This window comes from Arachis stenosperma, chromosome 9 (genome assembly GCF_014773155.1).
Source record: "Arachis stenosperma cultivar V10309 chromosome 9, arast.V10309.gnm1.PFL2, whole genome shotgun sequence".
NCBI classification, from domain to species: Eukaryota; Viridiplantae; Streptophyta; class Magnoliopsida; order Fabales; family Fabaceae; genus Arachis; species Arachis stenosperma.
The window spans coordinates 120904963-120926269 of record NC_080385.1 but is presented as its reverse complement, the minus strand read 5'-3'; the positions used below and the strand labels follow the sequence as shown (position 1 = coordinate 120926269).

Here is a 21307-nt window from a genome sequence, read left to right as displayed (position 1 = left end):
AAAATGTAAGGTTGGCATTCAACTTGCCTATGATGCAAGGAGATGAACACCCTTACACTAGAAGGGTCAACTTTAATCAAAGGTTGGACCAAGACCTCATAGACATTTGTGAAGAGGGCGCTCAATGGAAGAGAGATTCAAGAGGGAAGCCGGTTCAACAGAGAAGGCATGACCTCAAGCCCGTGGCTAGGGGATGGTTGGAGTTTATCCAACACTCAATCATTCCCACTAGAAACCGGTCCAAAGTTACTATAGACCGGGCCATCATGATTCATAGCACCATGATTGGAGAGGAAGTAGAAGTTCATGAGGTTATAGCCCAAGAACTTTATAAGGTGGTGGACAAGTCCTCTACCTTGGCAAGGTTAGCCTTTCCTCATCTCATTTGTCACCTCTGTTATTCAGTTGGAATTGACATAGAGGGAGACATCCTCATTGATGAGGACAAGCCCATCACTAAGAAAAGGATGGAGCAAACAAGAGATCTCACTCATCATGAAATCCCTGAGATGCCTCAAGGGATGCACTTTCCTCCACAAAACTATTGGGAGCAAATCAACACCTCCCTAGGAGAATTGAGTTCCAACATGGGACAACTAAGGGTGGAGCACCAAGAACATTCCATCCTCCTGCATGAAATTAGAGAAGATCAAAGAATCATGAGAGAGGAGCAACAAAAACTAAGGTGGACCCATTCTTTAATTTTCTTGTTCTTTATTTTCCTGTTTTTCGAATTTCTATGCTTATGTTTATCTATGTTTGTGTCTTATTACATGATCATTAGTGTCTTAGTGTCTATGCCTTAAAGTTATGAATGTCCTATGAATCCATCACCTTTCTTAAATGAAAAACGTTCTTAATTGAAAAAGAGAAGAATTGCATGAATTTTGAATTTTATAACAGATTAATTATTTTGATGTGGTGGCAATGCCTTTGATTTCTGAATGTATGCTTGAACAGTGCATATGTCTTTTAAATTTGTTGTTCATGACTGTTGGCTCTTGAAAGAATGATGAAAAAAGGAGACATGTTACTGAGGATCTGAAAAATCATAAAAATGATTCTTAAAGCAAGAAAAAGCAGTGAATACAAAAAAAAATAATAAAGTCGTGATCCAAGGCAAAAAGAGTGTGTTTAAGAACCCTGGACACCTCTAATTGGGGACTCTAACAAAGCTGAGTCAATATCTGAAAAGGTTCACCCAGTTATGTGTCTGTGACATGTATGTATCCGGTGGTAATATTGGAAGACAGAGTGCTTTGGGCCACGGCCAAGACTCATAAAGTAGCTATGTTCAAGAATCATCACACTTAACTAGGAGAATCAATAACACTATCTGGATTCTGAGTTCCTATAGAAGCCAATCATTCTGAATTTCAAAGGATAGAGTGAGATGCCAAAACTGTTCAGAGGCAAAAAGCTAAAAGCCCCGCTCATCTAATTAATACTGATCTTCATAGATGTTTTTGGAATTCATTGCATATTCTCTTCTCTTTATCTTATTTGATTTTCAGTTGCTTGGGGACAAGCAACAATTTAAGTTTGGTGTTGTGATGAGCGGATAATTTATACGCTTTTTGGCATTGTTTTTAGTATGTTTTTAGTATGTTTTAGTTAGTTTTTATTATATTTTTATTAGTTTTTAGTTAAAATTCACTTTTCTGGACTTTACTATGAGTTTGTGTATTTTTCTGTGATTTCAGGTATTTTCTGGCTGAAATTGAGGGACCTGAGAAAAAATCTGATTCAGAGGCTGAAAAGGACTGCAGATGCTGTTGGATTCTAACCTCCCTGCACTCAAAGTAGATTTTCTGGACATACAGAAGCCCAATTGGCGCTCTCTCAATTGCGTTGGAAAGTAGACATCCTGGGCTTTCCAGCAATAATAGTCTATACTTTGCCCGAGATTTGATGGTTCAAACAGGCGTTCCAAGTCAGCTCAAGAATTCTGGCCTTTAACGCCGGAACTGGCACAAGAATGGGAGTTAAACGCCCAAACTAGCACAAAAGCTGGCGTTTAACTCCAAGAAAAGTCTCTACACATGAAAGCTTCAATGCTCAGCCCAAGCACACACCAAGTGGACCCGGAAGTGGATTTTTATGTCATTTACTCATTTCTATAAACCCTAGGCTACTAGTTCTCTACATATAGGACCTTTTACTATTGTATTCTCATCGGGGGTAGCTATCTTTGAGTAGTCTTATGCTATCTTAGATCATTGGGAGGCTGGCGTCACGGCCATGCCTAGACCTTGTTCTTATGTATTTTCAACGGTGGAGTTTCTACACACCATAGATTAAGGTGTGGAGCTCTACTGTACCTCGAGTATTAATGCAATTACTATTGTTCTTCTATTCAATTCAGCTTGTTCTTGTTCTAAGATATCACTTGTTTCTCAACTTGATGAATGTGATGATCCGTGACACTCATCATCATTCTCACCTATGAACGTGTGCCTGACAACCACCTCCGTTCTACCTTAGATTGAGTGAATATCTCTTGGATTTCTTAATCGGAATCTTCGTGGTATAAGCTAGAATTGATGGCGGCATTCAAGAAAATCCGGAAGGTCTAAACCTTGTCTGTGGTATTCTGAGTAGGATTCAAGGATTGAATGACTGTGACGAGCTTCAAACTCCTGAAGGCTGGGCGTTAGTGACAGACGCAAAAGAATCACTGGATTCTATTCCAACCTGATTGAGAACCGACAGATGATTAGCCGTGCTGTGACAGAGCGCGTTGAACATTTTTACTGAGAGGATGGGATTGTAGCTACTGACAACGGTGATGCCCAACATACAGCTTGCCATGGAAAGGAGTAAGAAGGATTGGAAGAAGACAGTAGGAAAGCAGAGAGACGGAAGGGACAAAGCATCTCCATTCGCTTATCTGAAATTCTCACCAATAAATTACATAAGTATCTCTATCCTTGTTTTATGTTTTATTCATTAATCCTCCATAACCATTTGAATATGCCTGACTGAGATTTACAAGATGACCATAGCTTGCTTCATACCAACAATTTTCGTAGGATCGACCCTTACTCGCATATGGTTTATTACTTGGACGACCCAGTGCACTTACTGGTTAGTTGTGCGAAGTTGTGATAAAGAGTTGAGATTGTAATTGAGCGTACCATGTTGATGGCGCCATTGATGATCACAATTTCGTGCACCACTCACCAGATGCACAGAGCCCAAAGGTCTGTTCAGCAGGAGGTAAATTCACTACATTTTTAACATTTTTCATATTATGTTTAGGTAGGTACTGTGAAATGCTTGAGAATTTAGAGTTGATCCTTAATCCTATTCTTGTTAATTCTTGTCAATTTTATATGTGAATTGTAGTTTTATATACATTAAATTCGGAAATGATGATGTCCTTTAAATTTGTTAGAGATTAATTAAGATGTTTGGTTGTGTTTCTTCCTTGGTTTATAGATGGAGCTTATATCTAAAGTTCAAAATCCATTTATAGTGGAGCATAAAAATTCATGGGTAGAAAGGGTCAATCTTTTCTTGACAACTAGAACTTCCATTATATATGTTTGGTAGATTTACTAAAAGAGATATTCATATTCTTCCTTGCAGGGTAGTTTTGTATCTATTATCTTAAGTTATTGTGAAGGAGGGGATATGTAAGCCATGATTCACACTGAACTTGAGTGTTTGAGGAAGTGAAATCAAAGCATTTATTAAGACAATCCAATTATGAAGCCTTTTTAATAATCTATTTTTGTTCTACAGGACTGAAGCTATAAAAAAGACAAATGGTGTTTATTTTTCTAAAGAGGTTGGTCACTCTTAGCCCTAATGGATACTCTTATATTCTTTAAAAATTAGAAAGATAAATTAGGATCCTAATCATTTTTCATCTTTAGTGCATTCAACTATTGCTGAACTATAATATTTAATATTTTATGTTTTGAATGTTGTGCAAAATTTCGCAACTGCTATGTATCATGCTTACTATTTTTTTTTCCAAAACAATAATCCAGGATGCCTGTTCGAAAATTACAAGGAGATTGCAGCTTTTCAAATTGAGAAGGATTCTTCAACAATAATAATAATAATATTTTGTATCATTAGCAGATTGCAATTTAGATATATTTAAATCTAAGTTTAGTTATTTATTTTATTTTGAATTTTTTTGTTAGAGGATTGTTTATTATTTTGATAAGTTTGCAAATTCATTATCTAATATTAAGTATAAATTTTATTTCTATAATTAAAAATTTATTTGTCTCATTATCTAATATTTAGTATATATTTTATTTCTCTATTTAAATTTATTTATATTAATTGTTTACTATTTTCAAGTAGAAAAAAATAATAAAAAAATATGGCTACAAAAATTGATGGTTATGTTGTCGATTTTTTAATTTAAGATGGACAAAAAAAAATCCACGACAACGCTGTCGCTTTTTAATTTAAAATGGATAAAATAAAACAAAAAATAGATGACAAATTTGTCGGTAATTTAGTAGTTATATCGACGGAGAGTTCGTCGATTTTAATAAGTAATATATCGATAAATGTGTCGTCAGTTTTTAATAATATTATCGACAATCAAGGTGTCACTTTTTATAAATATGTAAAAATCTTAACTCCATATTATCGACACATTGGATGTCGATTTTATTGAAAAATTATCGACAGCTCTATAAGCCGTCGATTTTATTAGAATTTTAAAAAATCGACACGTTTTAAAGCGACCGATATTGCTGTCAATTTTTCTATTGATTTTTATTATTATCGACAATTTTGTTGTCGATTTAGCCGTCAATTTTAACAATATTTTTTGTAGTGATATACATATTTAAATAGATAAAATATTATTTTTTTACAAATAATAAATACAAAGATAATGACTCGGTTGACCCACGAGATTTAAACATTACAAATCAAAATAAGTTCCTGTACATAATTTTACATTAGAGAAGAAGCTAAACAAATGCCCTTAATATATATCATACATTAAGAGAAGTTTAAGAAGGATTTTAGAGCCAGAGAGAACAAGAAAGATTTTTACGCTATGAAGAACGGACACCATGTTAAATTGTCGTGTCTGCGTGTCGGATATATTTTGAACACGATATTTATTGATATTCATCCGATACGCATGTCTGCTGTGTTCAATTATATCTTAATAAAAAATAAAAAAAAATTCGGACACACCTGGACACACCTAACTACCATTATGTGTCAGTGTGTCCAGTCTTATTCTTAACATATATTCTTAAAATAAATTTAGATATAGTATATATTATTATTTATTAAAACAAAAAAATATTTTAAATACTTAATATAATTAAAATAAGACATTAAAAATAATTAAAAATTTAATTTATATTTTAATATCAATAAAATATCAAAATATCATTACGATTTATCTAAAAAATACTTTATATTTTATATATATACGTGTCCCCATGTCATGTAAAATTTTAAAATTCGCATGTTAACATATATTATATCATATTTTGTGTCTATGTCAATGTCCGTAAATCATAAGTTTTGTATCATGTGTGGGGTAGGAAAGTAAAATGTTGTAGCTTACATGAATTGGTACATGGAGAAAGAATTTGTTCGAGAGAGGATACATATCATCTCATTTCATCATATTAAAAAATTGATTTAATTATTCTATTGGTCTCTGTAATCTTGTGATCTTTATAGTCTTATAAAATTTTTAATTAAATTTTTATATATTTTTTTTTAATTTAGTCTTTGTACCAATTTTTTTCAATTAAGTTCCTCTTCATAGTAATTTGTTTAATTGAATAGGGACTCAATTAAAAAAATTGGTGCAATAACCTAAATAAAAAAAAAGAAAAGTATAGAGATCCAATTAAAAAAAAATTGGTACAAAAACTTAATTAAAAAAATAAAATATAATTAAAAATTTTGTAAAATTATAGAAACTAATAGAATAATTAAATCTAAAAAATTTCATTGGGTGTGTTGAGACCTTAGTGAAATATCTCACATGGACGGATTTCATTGGACGTGCCTTGTCCATATCTATATATCATCTTTTTTTTCCTTCTCTTTCTATTTTTTTATTTTTTTGTTTATTTAATTAATTTAATGAAAAGAAGGAAGAATAATGAAATAATTAAATTGGGGTCTTTACTATATGTGGCATGACCCTTCAAAAACCAGCACCTTAATCATTCGACCTTGTCGCGGGAGGCAACCTACTTCCAAATCCAAACCCTACCCATTTATTTTCTAATGAAGCCGTAACTATTGTTGGATAGCCAAATATATGACTTTTTGTTTTTCCAGTTATTATTAGTCTATTAGATGATGTAAAATTATTTATAGATTTATATTCAATACTTCAAATTTTTAAGAGTTATTTTATGATATAGTATTATAGTCTTAATCACGAAAAGATTTAGAATTTGATATTTAATTTTCTTAAACTTTTAGAAGAGATATTTCACCACAGAGAGTGTTAGTGTACTTATTCAGTTATTCTTATTCCTCATGCTGGGGGTTCTCTTGGTAATTTTTAATCTTTCCTTCACTTTTTACTTCTATAACATATTCTTAAAGTTTTTTCTCTCAATATTTAGAATTTTACCGTCTTAGTTTAATTTTCAGGTAATTATATTTTTGTCCGAATTTCACTTTATCATTCTCAATAATTTCTTAGGCTTCCAACTTATAACATAAAGCATTCCAATCATAAAAATATCATTCAAACATAATAAAATGCACCCTCAAACATTCAATTTCATCATTCAGCATTCAATCACATGATTAGAATTTTGTATGACATATAAGAGGTATATATACTAAGACAATGGTCAGAGAAATAAAGATTAATAAACTGTGTATTATGAATTTTTGTTGTGTTTTCATACTTTAGAATCATAGATATATATACAAAAAAAATTTTGTACACCTCACTATAATCCTAACAAAACTTATAAATATCACAAAAGATTCTTATTCTAACGGTAAGATTTTGTATGATGAGTCACTACTTCTAGAAGAAAGAGAGGTGGAGAGCTGTAAAGATGATTTAATCTGGTTAGGCCTAATTTTACTTGTGGGCCAATGAAGATGACTGGTCCAATATGCCTCCGCAAGCTGGAGGATGGTATATGTCAAGAATCCCCAACTTGGACAAACTGATGTGAAAAAGTTGAGTAGAAAGAGGCTTTGTGAAGATGTCTGCAAGTTGACCGAAAGAAGGAACAGGAAGTAATTTCATTACCCCAGCTTGAGCCTTCTGATGAACCAAATGACAGTCTACTTCTAAGTGTTTAGTGCACTCATGAAAAACTGGACAACGCCTTAATATTTTACATAAACAATATCCTTTTATTTCTTTACACCATGATATTGCTTGTGATGTATGTCATCTTTCTAAGTAAAGAAAACTCTCTTTTTCACTTAGTTCAAATAGAGCAAGTCAAAATTTTGAATTGTTACATTTGGATATTTGGGGCCTTTTCGTAGAAATTCTGTTCACCATCACAAATATTTTTTTACTGTTGATGATTTTAATCGTTTTACTAGGGTTATTCTACTAAAATCTAAAAGTGAAATACATCAACACGTTAAAAATTTTGTTAATTTGGTGGATACTCAATTTCATTCCAAGGTTAAAATTATTCGTTCTGATAATGGTCTTGAATTTCTTTTGCATGATTTTTATTCCTCAAAAGGCATTATACATCAACGAAGTTGTATTGAAACACCTCAACAAAACAGGAGAGTTGAACGAAAACATCAACATATTTTAACGACCGGACCCCTGTCTCAGCTTCTAATTGTGCCGTTGCACATTCTCCAAGTTTTGCCTCTCATACCTGTAGCAAGATAGGGCAGCTTCAAGGGCTTCTTCAGAACCGGTTTTGGGCTTAACTCCTGCCCAGCACAGTACCTTATTGGCCTTTTTAAAACGGGCTGAGGTTCATTGTTCAGAAAACAGGAATGAAAAAGCTCCTATTTCATCTCAAACTGGGCTTCTTCCTAGTCCAAATTTGGGTACTCATTGCTTTTGTTCATCTTATACTTTTTCAGTTTTAAATAATGCTGCATCTCAGTCATATTTTTCTGGTGCTTGAATAATTGATTCGGGTGCTACTGATCATATTGTTTCTAATTTGTCACATTTTATTTCATATTCAGAAATTAAGCCAATTATTATTCATATGCCAAATAGTTCTCAAGTTGTTGCCCGTTATAAAGGGATTATTAAATTTTCATCATTTTTAATCCTTTATGACGTTCTTTATTTGCCCCAATTTTACTTCAATTTAATTTCAATTTCTAAACTCACTTCTATGCTGTCTTGTGAACTCACTTTTTCCCAATTCTTTTGTATTTTTCAGAAATCGAACAACTTGAAGATGACTGGTCCAATAATATACTCTAAACTAATCCTTATCTCATTAATCCTAAGATTTTAAAACACTTCTTGAAAGCTCTCTAATACCAGTCTTTCTTATATTACAATAAAAAATAATTTTGAGACATGAAAGGCGTTATGGCCGAAACATAGAGAAAAAGAGAAGTATTTCCTCTTCGTGGAACAAGCTTCAGTAAACAATCGCAAATTTTGAATGCTTTATTGAAGAAAAAGAAGTATTAACATCCTTGGTGTTTGAAATTTGAGTATTAGGACTTTTTTATGCTATTTTTGTCCGCCAGAAGTCCCAAATAGTGGACCATGTTTCGCTACCAATCTCAATTTAACGTCCACCAGACAAAAAATAAAACGAAGAATATGATCTTAAGAATTTCTCAGGAAATCAAACCTTACAACACGCACACACACACACACTCACACTATGATAAGGTCATCAGCATGTAACAAGTTGTTCATGTCACCAACAACATCTTCGCCATTGGTCCCATGTTGCAGCAGCATTGCTTGGAATTTCAATCCTCCTCCATCATTATTCTCTTCTTCCTCCTCTCCTACCCTCTCAAGCAAGGCCAACTTCCTCTCTTGTGCCCACTCAAAAACACTTGGTATAGGTACATATAACATAACAGAAATACTTACACGTTTCTCCAGCATAATGCCTCTTACTCTTGTCTGCAATACTTAGAAATTATATAAAGAAACAAGGATGAGCTGATATACATATTTTTCGAACACATGCTAAATGTAGTTTAGAAGCATATAAGTATTTCTCCTAATAATATTAGGTAAAATTTATATATGACCTGTAATTGTAAGGTTTTAGCTTGGACCATGGTTGCATCTGTAGTCTATTGCTTGTTTCTTGTATGTTTTTGTTTAAAATACAAATTCGATTGATTACCCCAAGACATAAATAGAGATAAGTTAGAAGATTTATTGTTCTTGAACTTAGTAGAATATGTCGACGACTGAGATATGTATATATCAGAAGAAGAAGAAGAAGAAGAAGAAGAAGAAGCAATAATTGAAAAGAGTAGCACACCATCAGAGTTGGTAGAGTTCCCTTTGTTGAATGAAGAGTATAGAGCATGCACCATTCCTTGGAGGGACCCTTCTGATGATCCAAGTGTTCCTGCTCCCACCGAGCTATCTTGGATTAATCTCCTCCTCAATACTATCCCTTCCTACAAGTATTCTTCTTCTTCTTCTTCTTGTGAAAGCACGTGCATCCGTACAGTATAGTTGATGCATTATTTCAATGTGTGTTTGGGTTTGATTTGGCACAGGAAGCGTGCTGAGACTGATTCTTCTGTTCCAGATGCTGCAAACAGAGCTGAAATATTTGCTAAAAGGTAACCCTTTCTGTAAGATATAACCGTTCACTTGCATTTTACTTAATCATTTAAACTTTTGGGATAAATGATTTTCTCAAAGAATTTTAGCATAAAGCAAAAACTAGACATATGTACAATTCATGCTTCAAGTCCAAAAGGAAGCTTTTGCGCGAAGGGTATGTTAGGTATATAATCATTTAATTGTGTCTACCTAACGGTGTAAACTTTTGGGATAAGTGATTTACTAACATTTTCACTGTTGGTATCATATTGTGAATGAAAGAAATGACTTTTCTTATGCTTTTTGTTTCTGCCATTTTATTAAGGTATGCTGAAATACTAGAAGATTTGAAGAAGGATCCTGCAAGTCATGGAGTCCCTCTTGATATCCGTGTAAATCTTTTAGCTGAATTCCTCTTTCAGTTCTGTGGTTTTTCTTTTGATTATTCATTTAGGTTTTGGTTGGTTGCTTTGGATGTAGCTTTTATGCAGACTTCGCGAGCAAGTACTTAGGGAAGTTGGATTCAGAGATATCTTCAAGAAAGTCAAGGCAATTCTTGTTCATTTTTAAGAATAATTGGTTAGCAGGGTCTAAATTTATTAGCCAAAGCTAAAGACTAAAGAGTCATTAGATTTTCATTTTGAATGTGTGGCAGGAGGAAGAGAATTTAAAGGCTATCTCACTATTTGAGAACGTTGTTCGTCTTAATGACGCCATCGAAGATGAAGGCGAGCGACTCGAAAATCTAGTTAGAGGAATTTTCGCAGGGAATGTATTCGACCTTGGTTCTATTGAGGTATGTTGATTTGCCATATGCAAGTTTGGTCACTTGGTATAATGGTAACTAACAATTGACTAATCTAAGTTCTAATTTCCACAGGAAATTAAGTCCTCAAAATCTTAGTTTCTAATTAATTTGGTATTGGCATGGTGTATCTGATTAGTACTCTTAGCTAGTTATTAATAGGATTAACAAAACAGTATGCTTGAAAACCAGATAGGGTTCAAACAACTATTGCTTTTTTATTTACTACAATCATATTCATATGCCAGAATTTGGACTGTGGAGGATTTATATCTATTTCTACTTGCAGTTTATGTGCTAACTATTTTTCCAATCTCAATTTCCTGAAGCTTGCAGAGGCTTTCTCAAGGGACGGAATGTCCTTTTCGTCTGCTTGCGAAAAGCTTGTCGCTCGGCCTTGGATTATCGATGATCTTGATACTTTCAAAATGAAATGGAGAAAAAAGAAGTGGAAGAAGGCAAGTATATGTTTCTATAGGAACATACAAATTCTGGCATAATTTTTTGTTGATCATTCCCTCTATCATTGCAGGTTATCATATTTGTTGATAACTCTGGTGCAGATATCATTTTGGGTATTTTGCCATTTGTGAGGGAGCTTCTTCGACGGGGCAGCCAGGTTTGCAGACATTCTTTAGGGTTAAGCGTTTAGTGTACATTATAAGGAGTTCATAGGAATGAAAGTTTATTTGAATCTAAACAAAAATACTACATAAATACAAAAAATTAACCATTAAATCAACCACCATATATTTGTATATAATACGTGTTTTATTTAACTCATTTTCAATCCGTATTCTGTATTTCAATGTATATTTTATATCAATAACTAATTTAGTGACTGATTTTTAGTATAATGTAGCATGGTTGAAATCTAAAAGTTCATCTTTGGGAGCATATCAAGTGAGAAGAGTGGTTATGTAACTTCTAAAATGATGTTTCAACTTGTGCCCTTTGAGTAACTCTAAAGTCTAAACCTTCATTGTTCATGTAAGGTATAACGGCCAAGATTTGCTCCTCTCACACCAAACAGAAAATACATCGAATTCGATATATTATTTTAGGGCAATTAGCATATGTCCATTATTGAAATTGAAAATGTAACTGAAATTGCTTTTCTTGGTTTGCATTCAGGTTGTATTGGCTGCTAATGACTTGCCTTCTATCAATGATGTGACATACTTAGAGCTAATTGAAATTATATCTAAGGTAACTAAAAAAAAGGAACAAGAAGAACAAATAAAAGAAGGTAGGCAACTTTATAGTACAACAAAGCTCTGTGCTGACTCTGTCATGTTACTTGGTAGTTAAGGGACGAGGAAGGATGTCTCATCGGTGTCAGCACTTCAAATCTGTTAATTGCCAACTCTGGCAATGATTTACCTGTAAGAAAATTTATAGTACTCTTTTATGTTAGGGAAGCTAAATGTGAATCAATATAGCTTTGGCCCTATAGTCACAAATAATCGAGTTGAAGGTTGATTACATTTTTCTTACTCGTTTGGTTTCGGAGGCTCGCAGGTTATTGATCTTACTAGGGTGTCTCAGGAGGTTGCTTACCATGCCAGTGATGCAGATCTTGTTATCTTAGAAGGGATGGTGAGTTCCTTCACCATAACATAATTTTGGCAAAAAAAAAATTTAATACGGGTATACAATGCGGTATATATATATATACAAAAATGCTATTTGTACACCAAAATCAGCTACTAAAATAAGCTACTAATGTATTTGTATATAAATATATATGTAATTTAATTTCAACATTTTACATTGGTGGTTGACTTTGATAGCTGATTTTAAAGTACACGTAGCATAGTCCATAAATATATAGATATCCTCTTTTGCTTTTTTCCCAAAATATAGGAATCCTTTAGAAAAAAAAAACCAAAATCAAAAAGTTTGATTTAATTTTTAAATATTTTAATTTTTTGAAAACAGAAATTAAAGGCTTTTATTTCAATTTTAAATGGTTAAATTTTTTAAAATAAAAAATTAGAGAGACGGATTTTAATATTTTAAAATATTTAATTGTGTGAAAAGTAAAATCAAAGGATCCGATACCAACTTTTAAAATATTTTAAATTTTTTAAACCAAAAAATCAAAAGATGCTATTTTCACACTATTACAAAAATTTTTAATGTTTTAAAAATAAAATAGAGGATCCAATTTGTGAAATAGCCATATAGATGGGATACACTTCTCTAAATCATATATATGCATTTTATTTTATTTTATTTTTTTGGCCATAAAAAAATATTGAGACATTTTTTGTGCTAAGTATTTTTTGTATTCAGAATTTTGAAAAAGAAATAGTGAAACCATTGAAATTCATAAAATCTTACATATGGTTTCTTTTCCTTCTTAAAATCTTATAGTCTTAAGGTCAAGAAAACAAGAATTTTAAACAGAAATCAAATGGACCTTTATTGTTTTACACTTTTACTGTAAACTAACCATGTTTCTTGACAGGGTCGTGGAATAGAAACAAATCTCTACGCCCAATTTAAATGTGATTCACTCAAGATTGGAATGGTAATGCATTTCATTATGATTGTTTCTCTAACTTGCTCAATTCACATGATTTAATTATTTTTTTAGTCTTTTGAATTATGATTTTTAGCTTGTATTTATTATTTGTCGCCGTAAATATGTTTGTTTTTGTAGGTGAAACATGTTGAGGTTGCAGAATTTCTTGGGTCACGTATGTATGACTGTGTAATCAAATACAATGAAGCTACGGGATCATAATATAACTAAGGCTGATTCTTTGGTAACAGTACATGTGCAATTTGCTTAGTGCTTATTAGTGGTTCTTTCAATTGGAGATAATATGTCAAATAGTAGACGGGGACTTGGAAATGTCAATGTTCAAATCTTTAGTAGTTAAAAGTTTTAGTTTACTTAAAAAAATTAAATCTTTTACACAGATTTATTTTTATCAAAAATAAATTTATTATCCAAAAAAATAATTGATTTTTATTTTTCATATGATGAATAAAGTTATGTAATACATTAATATGAGTCTAAATTGTTGTATTTTTCGAGTGCAATGAGCAATGTATAACATAAATTGTGAGTACCAATTTATATAACAAAAAAAAATCGTGATTCATAATTTTATACATTATATTTTTTAATTTAAAAAACTGAAATCATAACTCATTATTTTTATTTTTTTGTCTTATTTAAAATCATGATTCATGATTTTTGGTTTTTTTTTTTATTTTTTGTCATATTCAAAAAATTACTTACAATTTTTTTTTTATCTTGCATGTCTTTCGTATTATTGTATTACACTAAAATATCATAATATTAATAAAAATCACCAATAACAGTTTAATATAAACAAAAATTAGTCGAATATAATGAACCTAAAATCATTATTGGCCAGTAAAGCTGTAAAGTAGTCTATGAAATTGGTCTCGTGTATTGTAATTATTTCCGCAATTCCAATTGCACTAAAAAATATTTTTAATATTTGCTAACATGGTATTCGTTAATTTTTATTTCATTTTTTATTATCAAATTGTTGATATGACTTGATGACATAGACTATTATGTTATATATTTTATAAAATCAGTAATTTACGTACCTCCCGTTATTATCAATAAATTCTTTTATTTAATTTGGAACTTTCAATTCTTGAATCACAGAACCAGATGGAATCAAAATATGTTTGTTTGTTATTGTGTAATCGGAATTAGAGACCCAAACTTTATAAAGTTTATGAACAATCGTGTTCTTTCCATTAAAAAATAGATCAACCGCCAATATAATTAATCAATAATTACAATACCACCCAAACTAGATTTTATATTAACAAATTGGACTACAATTAGAATAAAAATTCTAACATTCTCCCACTTGGTCCAACATTTGTTACGTATAGTTTGTAATTACATACTATACTTGAACAATTAAGACAAATTACACGAATCATAGCGGTATGTTCTCATTAATTGAGTATTACCTTCTATGTATTACAATGTAACATCTCCAAATTGAATAAACTCTTTATGTGGTATTTCTGTAGGAATAAGCCCATGCTTATTCTAGGTCCTTCACTAAATTTTATTTGTCATTCTCAATCATGTATGCGCATATATACTAACTGATGAGCGGATAATTTGTACGCTTTTTAGCATTGTTTTTAGTATGTTTTTGGTATGATCTAGTTAGTTTTTAGTATATTTTTATTAGTTTTTAGTTAAAATTCACTTTTCTGGACTTTACTATGAGTTTGTGTGTTTTTCTGTGATTTCAGGTATTTTTTGGCTGAAATTGAGGGACCTGAGCAAAAATCTGATCCAGAGACTAAAAAGGACTGCAGATGCTGTTGGATTCTGACCTCCCTGTACTCGAAGTGGATTTTCCGGAGTTACAGAAGCCCAATTGGCGCGCTCTCAACGGCTTTGGAAAGTAGACATCCTGGGCTTTCCAGCAATATATGATAGTCCATACTTTGCTCAAGATTTGATGGCCCAAACCGGCGTTCAAAGTCACCCTCAGAAATCCCAGCGTTAAACGCTGGAACTGGCACAAGAATGGGAGTTAAACGCCCAAACTGGCACCAAAGCTGGCGTTTAACTCCAAGAGGAGTCTCTACACGAAAATGCTTCATTGCTCAGCCCAAGCACACACCAAGTGGGCCCGGAAGTGGATTTTTATGTCATTTACTCATCTCTGTACACCCTAGGCTACTAGTTTTCTATAAGTAGGACCTTTTACTATTGTATTTTCATCTTCTGATCTTTGGAATCTTTTGTTCTTTAGATCTTTTGATCACTTTGGGAGGCTGGCCTCACGGCCATGCCTAGACCTTGTTCTTATGTATTTTCAACGGTGGAGTTTCTACACACCATAGATTAAGGTGTGGAGCTCTGCTGTACCTCGAGTATTAATGCAATTACTATTGTTCTTCTATTCAATTCCGCTTGTTCTTTGTCCAAGATATCACTTGTTCTTCAACTTGATGAATGTGATGATCCGTGACACTCATCATCATTCTCACCTATGAACGTGTGACTGACAACCACCTCCATTCTACCTTAGATTGGGTGAATATCTCTTGGATTCCTGATACACGATGCATGGTTGATCGTCTGACAAACGAGCCAGCCATTCCGTGAGATCAGAGTCTTCATGGTATAGGCAAGAACTGATGGCGGCACTCAAGAGAATCTGGAAGGTCTAACCTTGTCTGTGGTATTCTGAGTAGGATTCAATGATTGAATGACTGTGACGTGCTTCAAACTCCTAGCAGGCGGGGCGTTAGTGACAGACGCAAAAGAATCACTGGATTCTATTCCGGCCTGACCGAGAACCGACAGATGGATAGCCGTGCCGTGATAGGGTGCGTTGAACATTTTCACTGAGAGGATGGGAGGTAGCCACTGACAACGGTGAAACCCTTGCATAAGCTTGCCATGGAAAGGAGTAAGAAGGATTGGATGAAGACAGTAGGAAAGCAGAGAGACGGAAGGGAAAGCATCTTCATACGCTTATCTGAAGCTCTCACCAATGATATACATAAGTATCTCTATCTTTATCTTTATGTTTTATTCATCATCCATACCCATTTGAGTCTGCCTGACTAAGATTTACAAGGTGACCATAGCTTGCTTCATACCAACAATCTCCGTGGGATCGACCCTTACTCGCGTAAGGTTTATTACTTGGACGACCCAATGCACTTGCTGGTTAGTTGTGCGGAGTTGTAGTGATCACGATTTCGCGCACCAAGTTTTTGGCGCCGTTGCCGGGGATTGTTTTGTGTATGGACAACTGACGGTTCATCTTGTTGCTTAGATTAGGTATTTTTCTTCAGAATTCTTAAGAATGAGTTCTAGAGTTTCATGATGATCTGTTGAAATCTGGCTGGCTGAGAAGCCATGTCTAATCTTATTGGACTGAGGTTTCAACTGATCATCACAAGAGCTTGTTGATTTCTATCAATCTTGCTATTGGAGCAATGATCTGCTAAGGCTTGGCTGGCCATTGGCCATGTCTAGTGTTTTGGACCGAAGCTTTCTTTGAAAGCTTGGCTGGCTGTGAAGCCATGTCTAATTCCTGGACCGGAGTCTTAGACTAGCATTGCAATGATTCCTGGAATCCAAACTGAGAATTCTGAAACCTTTGTTTTCTATTTCCATATAATTTTCGAAAAAGCACAAAAAAAATTTTTTTTCAAAATCATAAAAATACCAAAAAGATTTTATGTTTCTTGTTTGAGTCTAGTGTCTAATTTTAAGTTTGGTGTCTTGCATGCATTATTTATTTGATCTTGGTTCTATTTTCAAGTCAATAGTACAAGGAACTGAAGATTCAGAACATGCAGCAGAGGAATTACACAGAAAAAGCTGGGCGTTCAAAACGCCCAGTGAAGAAGGATAGACTGGCGTTTAAACGCCAGCCAGGGTACCTGGTTGGGCGTTTAACGCCCAAAAAGGTAGTGCACTGGGCGTTAAACGCCAGAATGTGCACCATTTTGGGCGTTTAACGCCAGGATGGCACAAGAGGGAGGATTTTGTTTTCAAATCAAATTTTTTTCAAGTTTTCAATGTTTTTCAAAATCAAATCTTTTTCAAATCATATCTTTTCAATCAAATGTTTTCAAAATCAATTTCTTTCCTTTTTCAAAGATACTTGCTAACAATTAATGATTTGATTGAACAATTCAAGTATGTTGCCTTTTCTGTTGAGAAAGGTTTAATGTTTGAATCATATCTTTTCTTGTTAGGCAAGTCATTAATTTTAAAAATCAAATCTTTTTAAAATATTTTTCAAATCATATCTTCTCAATCACATCTTTTTAAAAGCATAACTTTTCAATCATATCTTTTTAATCACATCTTTTTCAAAATAGTTTTCAATCATATCTTTTTAATTTCTAATTTCAAATTCTTTTTCCAAAATCACTTGATTTCTTTTCCACTTTTAGTTTTCGAAAATTATCAATCAATTTTTCAAAATGTTTTTAAAATCTTTTTAATTAATTTTCGAAAATTCTCTTCCCCTCTTCTCACATCCTTCTATTTATGGAGTACCACTCCTTCTCAATGCACAATTCGAACTCTATTTGACTAAGTTCGAATTCTTCTACCTGTTCCTTCTAATTTTCTTTTCCTCTGACACCTCAAGGAATCTCTATACTGTGACATAGAGGATTCCATATTTTCTTGTTCTCTTCTCTTTCATATGAGCAGGAGCAGAGACAAAGGCATTCTTGTTGAAGCTGACCCTGAACCTGAAAGGACCTTGAAGCGAAAGCTAAGAGAAGCTAAGGCACAACTCTCTGTAGAGGACCTAACAGAAATCTTCAAAGAAGAAGAAGACATGGCAGCCGAAAATAACAACAATGCCAACAATGCAAGGAAGGTGCTGGGTGACTTTACTGCACCTACTCCCGACTTCTATGGGAGAAGCATCTCTATCCCTGCCATTGGAGCAAACAACTTTGAGCTTAAGCCTCAATTAGTTTCTTTAATGCAACAGAATTGCAAGTTCCATGGACTTCCATTGGAAGATCCTCATCAGTTCTTAGCTGAATTCTTGCAAATCTGTGACACTGTCAAGACTAATGGGGTTGACCCTGAGGTCTACAGACTTATGCTATTCCCTTTTGCTGTAAGAGACAGAGCTAGGATATGGTTGGACTCACAACCTAAAGAAAGCCTGGACTCATGGGAAAAGCTAGTCAATGCCTTCTTGGCAAAGTTCTTTCCACCTCAAAAATTGAGTAAGCTTAGAGTGGAAGTCCAAACCTTCAGACAGAAGGATGGAGAATCCCTCTATGAAGCTTGGGAAAGATACAAACAATTGATCAGAAAATGTCCTTCTGACATGCTTTCTGAATGGAGCATCATAGGTATTTTCTATGATGGTCTGTCTGAACTATCCAAGACGTCTTTGGATAGCTCTGCTGGAGGATCTCTTCATCTGAAGAAGACGCCTACAGAAGCTCAAGAGCTAATTGAAATGGTTGCAAATAACCAATTCATGTACACTTCTGAAAGGAATCCTGTGAACAATGGGACAAGTCAGAAGAAAGGAGTTCTTGAGATTGATACTCTGAATGCCATATTGGCTCAGAACAAGATATTGACTCAACAAGTCAATTTGATTTCTCAAGGTCTGTCTGGAATGCAAAATGCACCAAGCAGTACTAAGGATGCTTCATCTGAAGAAGAAGCTTATGATCCTGAGAACCCTTCAATGGAAGAGGTGAATTACCTAGGAGAACCCTATGGAAACACCTATAATTCTTCATGGAGAAATCACCCAATTTTCTCATGGAAGAATCAAGAGAGACCTCAACAAGGTTTCAACAACAATAATGGTGGAAGAAACAGGTTTAGTAATGGCAAGCCTTTTCCATCATCTTCTCAGCAACAGACAGAGAATTCTAAGCAGAACCCCTCTGACTTAGCAACCATGGTCTCTGATCTAATCAAAACCACTCAAAGTTTCATTACTGAAACAAGGTCCTCCATTAGGAACTTGGAGGCACAAGTGGGTCAGCTGAGCAAGAAAGTTACTGAACTCCCTCCTAGTACTCTTCCAAGCAATACAGAAGAAAATCCAAAAGGAGAGTGCAAGGCCATCAACATGGCCGAATTTGGAGAGGAAGGAGAGGCAGTGAACGCCACTGAGGGAGACCTCAATGGACGTCCATTGGCCTCCAATGAGTTCCCCAATGAGGAACCATGGGAATCTGAGGCTCAAAATGAGACCATAGAGATTCCATTGGACTTACTTCTGCCATTCATGAGCTCTGATGAGTATTCTTCCTCTGAAGAGGATGAGTATGTCACTGAAGAGCAAGTTGCTAAATACCTTGGAGCAATCATGAAGCTAAATGACAAGTTATTTGGAAATGAGACTTGGGAGGATGAACCCCCTTTGCTCACCAAAGAACTAGATGACTTGTCTAGGCAGAAATTACCTCAAAAGAGACAAGATCCTGGGAAGTTTTCAATACCTTGTACCATAGGCACCATGACCTTCAAGAAGGCTCTGTGTGACTTAGGGTCAAGTGTAAACCTCATGCCTCTCTCTGTAATGGAGAAGCTAGGGATCTTTGAGGTGCAAGCTGCAAGAATCTCATTAGAGATGGCAGACAACTCAAGAAAACAAGCTCATGGACTTGTAGAGGATGTTTTGGTGAAGATTGAAGACCATTACATCCCTACTGATTTCATAGTCCTAGAGACTGGGAAGTGCATGGATGAATCCATCATCCTTGGCAGACCCTTCCTAGCCACAGCAAAGGCTGTGATTGATGTTGATGGAGGTGAACTGATCATTCAAGTGAATGAAGAATCCTTTGTGTTTAAGGCTCAAGGATATCCCTCTGTCACCATGGAGAGGAAGCATGAAGAGCTTCTCTCAAATCAGAGTCAAACAGAGCCCCCACAGTCAAACTCTAAGTTTGGTGTTGGGAGGCCACAACCAAACTCTAAGTTTGGTGTTGAACCCCCACATTCAAACTCTAAGTTTGGTGTTAGGAGGTTCCAACATTGCTCTGAGTATCTGTAAGGCTCCATGAGAGCCCTCTGTCAAGCTACTGACATTAAAGAAGCACTTGTTGGGAGGCAACCCAATGTTATATTTTATCTATTTTCTTTTGTTATTTTATTTTATTTTGTAGGTTGATGATCATAAGAAGTCACAAAATCAATTGAAAAAGCAAAAACAGAATGAAAAACAGGAAGAAAAATAGCACACCCTGGAGGAAGAATATACTGGCGTTTAAACGCCAGTAAGGTTAGCAGTTGGGCGTTTAATGCCCAGTCTGGCACCATTCTGGGCGTTTAACGCCAGAAAGGGGCACCAGACTGGCGTTAAACGCCAGGAAAGGGTAAGAACCTGGCGTTAAACGCCAGAAATGGGCACCAGCCCGGCGTTTAACGCCAGAATTGGCTCAAAACGTGATTTTGAATGCCATTTGGTGCAGGGATGACTTTTCCTTGACACCTCAGGATCTGTGGACCCCACAGGATCCCCACCTACCCCACCACTCTCTCTTCTCCTTCACCCATTCACCAATCACCTCAACACCTCTTCCCCAAAAACCCTTCACCTATCAAATCCCATCTTTCTCTTCACCACTCACATCCATCCTTCATAAAACCCCACCTACCTCACCCTTCAAATTCAAACCACTTTCCCTCCCAAACCCACCCATATATGACCGAACCATGAGCCCCCTCTCCTATATAAACCCTTCTTCACCCCTTCATTTTCACACAACCTAAACACCACTTCTCACCCTCTTTGGCCGCACATTAAGCCACTCCCTTCTTCCTCATTTCTTCTTCTTCTACTCTCTTCTTTCTTCTTTTGCTCAAGGACGAGCAAACCTTTTAAGTTTGGTGTGGTAAAAGCGTTGCTTTTTGTTTTTCCATAACTATTTATGGCATCCAAGGCCGGAGAAATCTCTAGAAAGAGGAAAGGGAAGGCAAAAGCTTCCACCTCCGAGTCATGGGAGATGGAGAGATTCATCTCAAGGGTGCATCAAGACCACTTCTATGAAGTTTTGGCCTTGAAGAAGGTGATTCCCGAGGTCCCTTTTTCACTCAAAAAGAGTGAATATCCGGAGATCCGACATGAGATCCGAAGAAGAGGTTGGGAAGTTCTTACCAACCCCATTCAACAAGTCGGAATCTTGATGGTTCAAGAGTTCTATGCCAATGCATGGATCACCAAGAACCATGATCAAAGTGTGAACCCGGATCCAAAGAATTGGCTTACTATGGTTCGGGGGAAATA

The 21307-nt window shown here is 34.7% G+C and overlaps 1 protein-coding gene and 1 non-coding gene across 4 annotated transcripts; one reads left to right on the top strand and one right to left on the bottom strand.

The window, feature by feature from the left end:
- The first annotated feature begins 8740 nt into the window (after positions 1–8740).
- LOC130951004 (damage-control phosphatase At2g17340-like) lies at positions 8741–13425 on the top strand. 3 transcript variants are annotated; one of them, XR_009073795.1, is made up of 13 exons: positions 8741–9003; positions 9381–9582; positions 9679–9744; positions 10053–10119; positions 10208–10276; positions 10383–10523; positions 10862–10990; positions 11065–11151; positions 11667–11741; positions 11840–11917; positions 12046–12131; positions 13006–13068; positions 13201–13425. XR_009073795.1 is itself a non-coding variant. In XM_057879612.1 (13 exons), the coding sequence occupies exons 1-13, from the start codon at positions 8814–8816 to the stop codon at positions 13282–13284; spliced, it is 1326 nt and encodes a 441-aa protein (XP_057735595.1). In that variant the 5' UTR covers positions 8743–8813; the 3' UTR covers positions 13285–13425. The 3 variants fall into 3 exon arrangements, 2 of the variants coding, with proteins under 2 accessions (XP_057735595.1, XP_057735594.1); XM_057879612.1 differs by having other exon boundaries at positions 8743–9003; positions 9384–9582; positions 12054–12131; XM_057879611.1 differs by having other exon boundaries at positions 8744–9003; positions 12054–12131.
- Positions 13426–18277: 4852 nt separating this feature from the next.
- Positions 18278–18385, bottom strand: LOC130953887 (small nucleolar RNA R71). The gene has a single exon (XR_009076047.1). It is a non-coding gene; the product is annotated as a small nucleolar RNA R71 (small nucleolar RNA).
- Positions 18386–21307: the final 2922 nt, after the last annotated feature.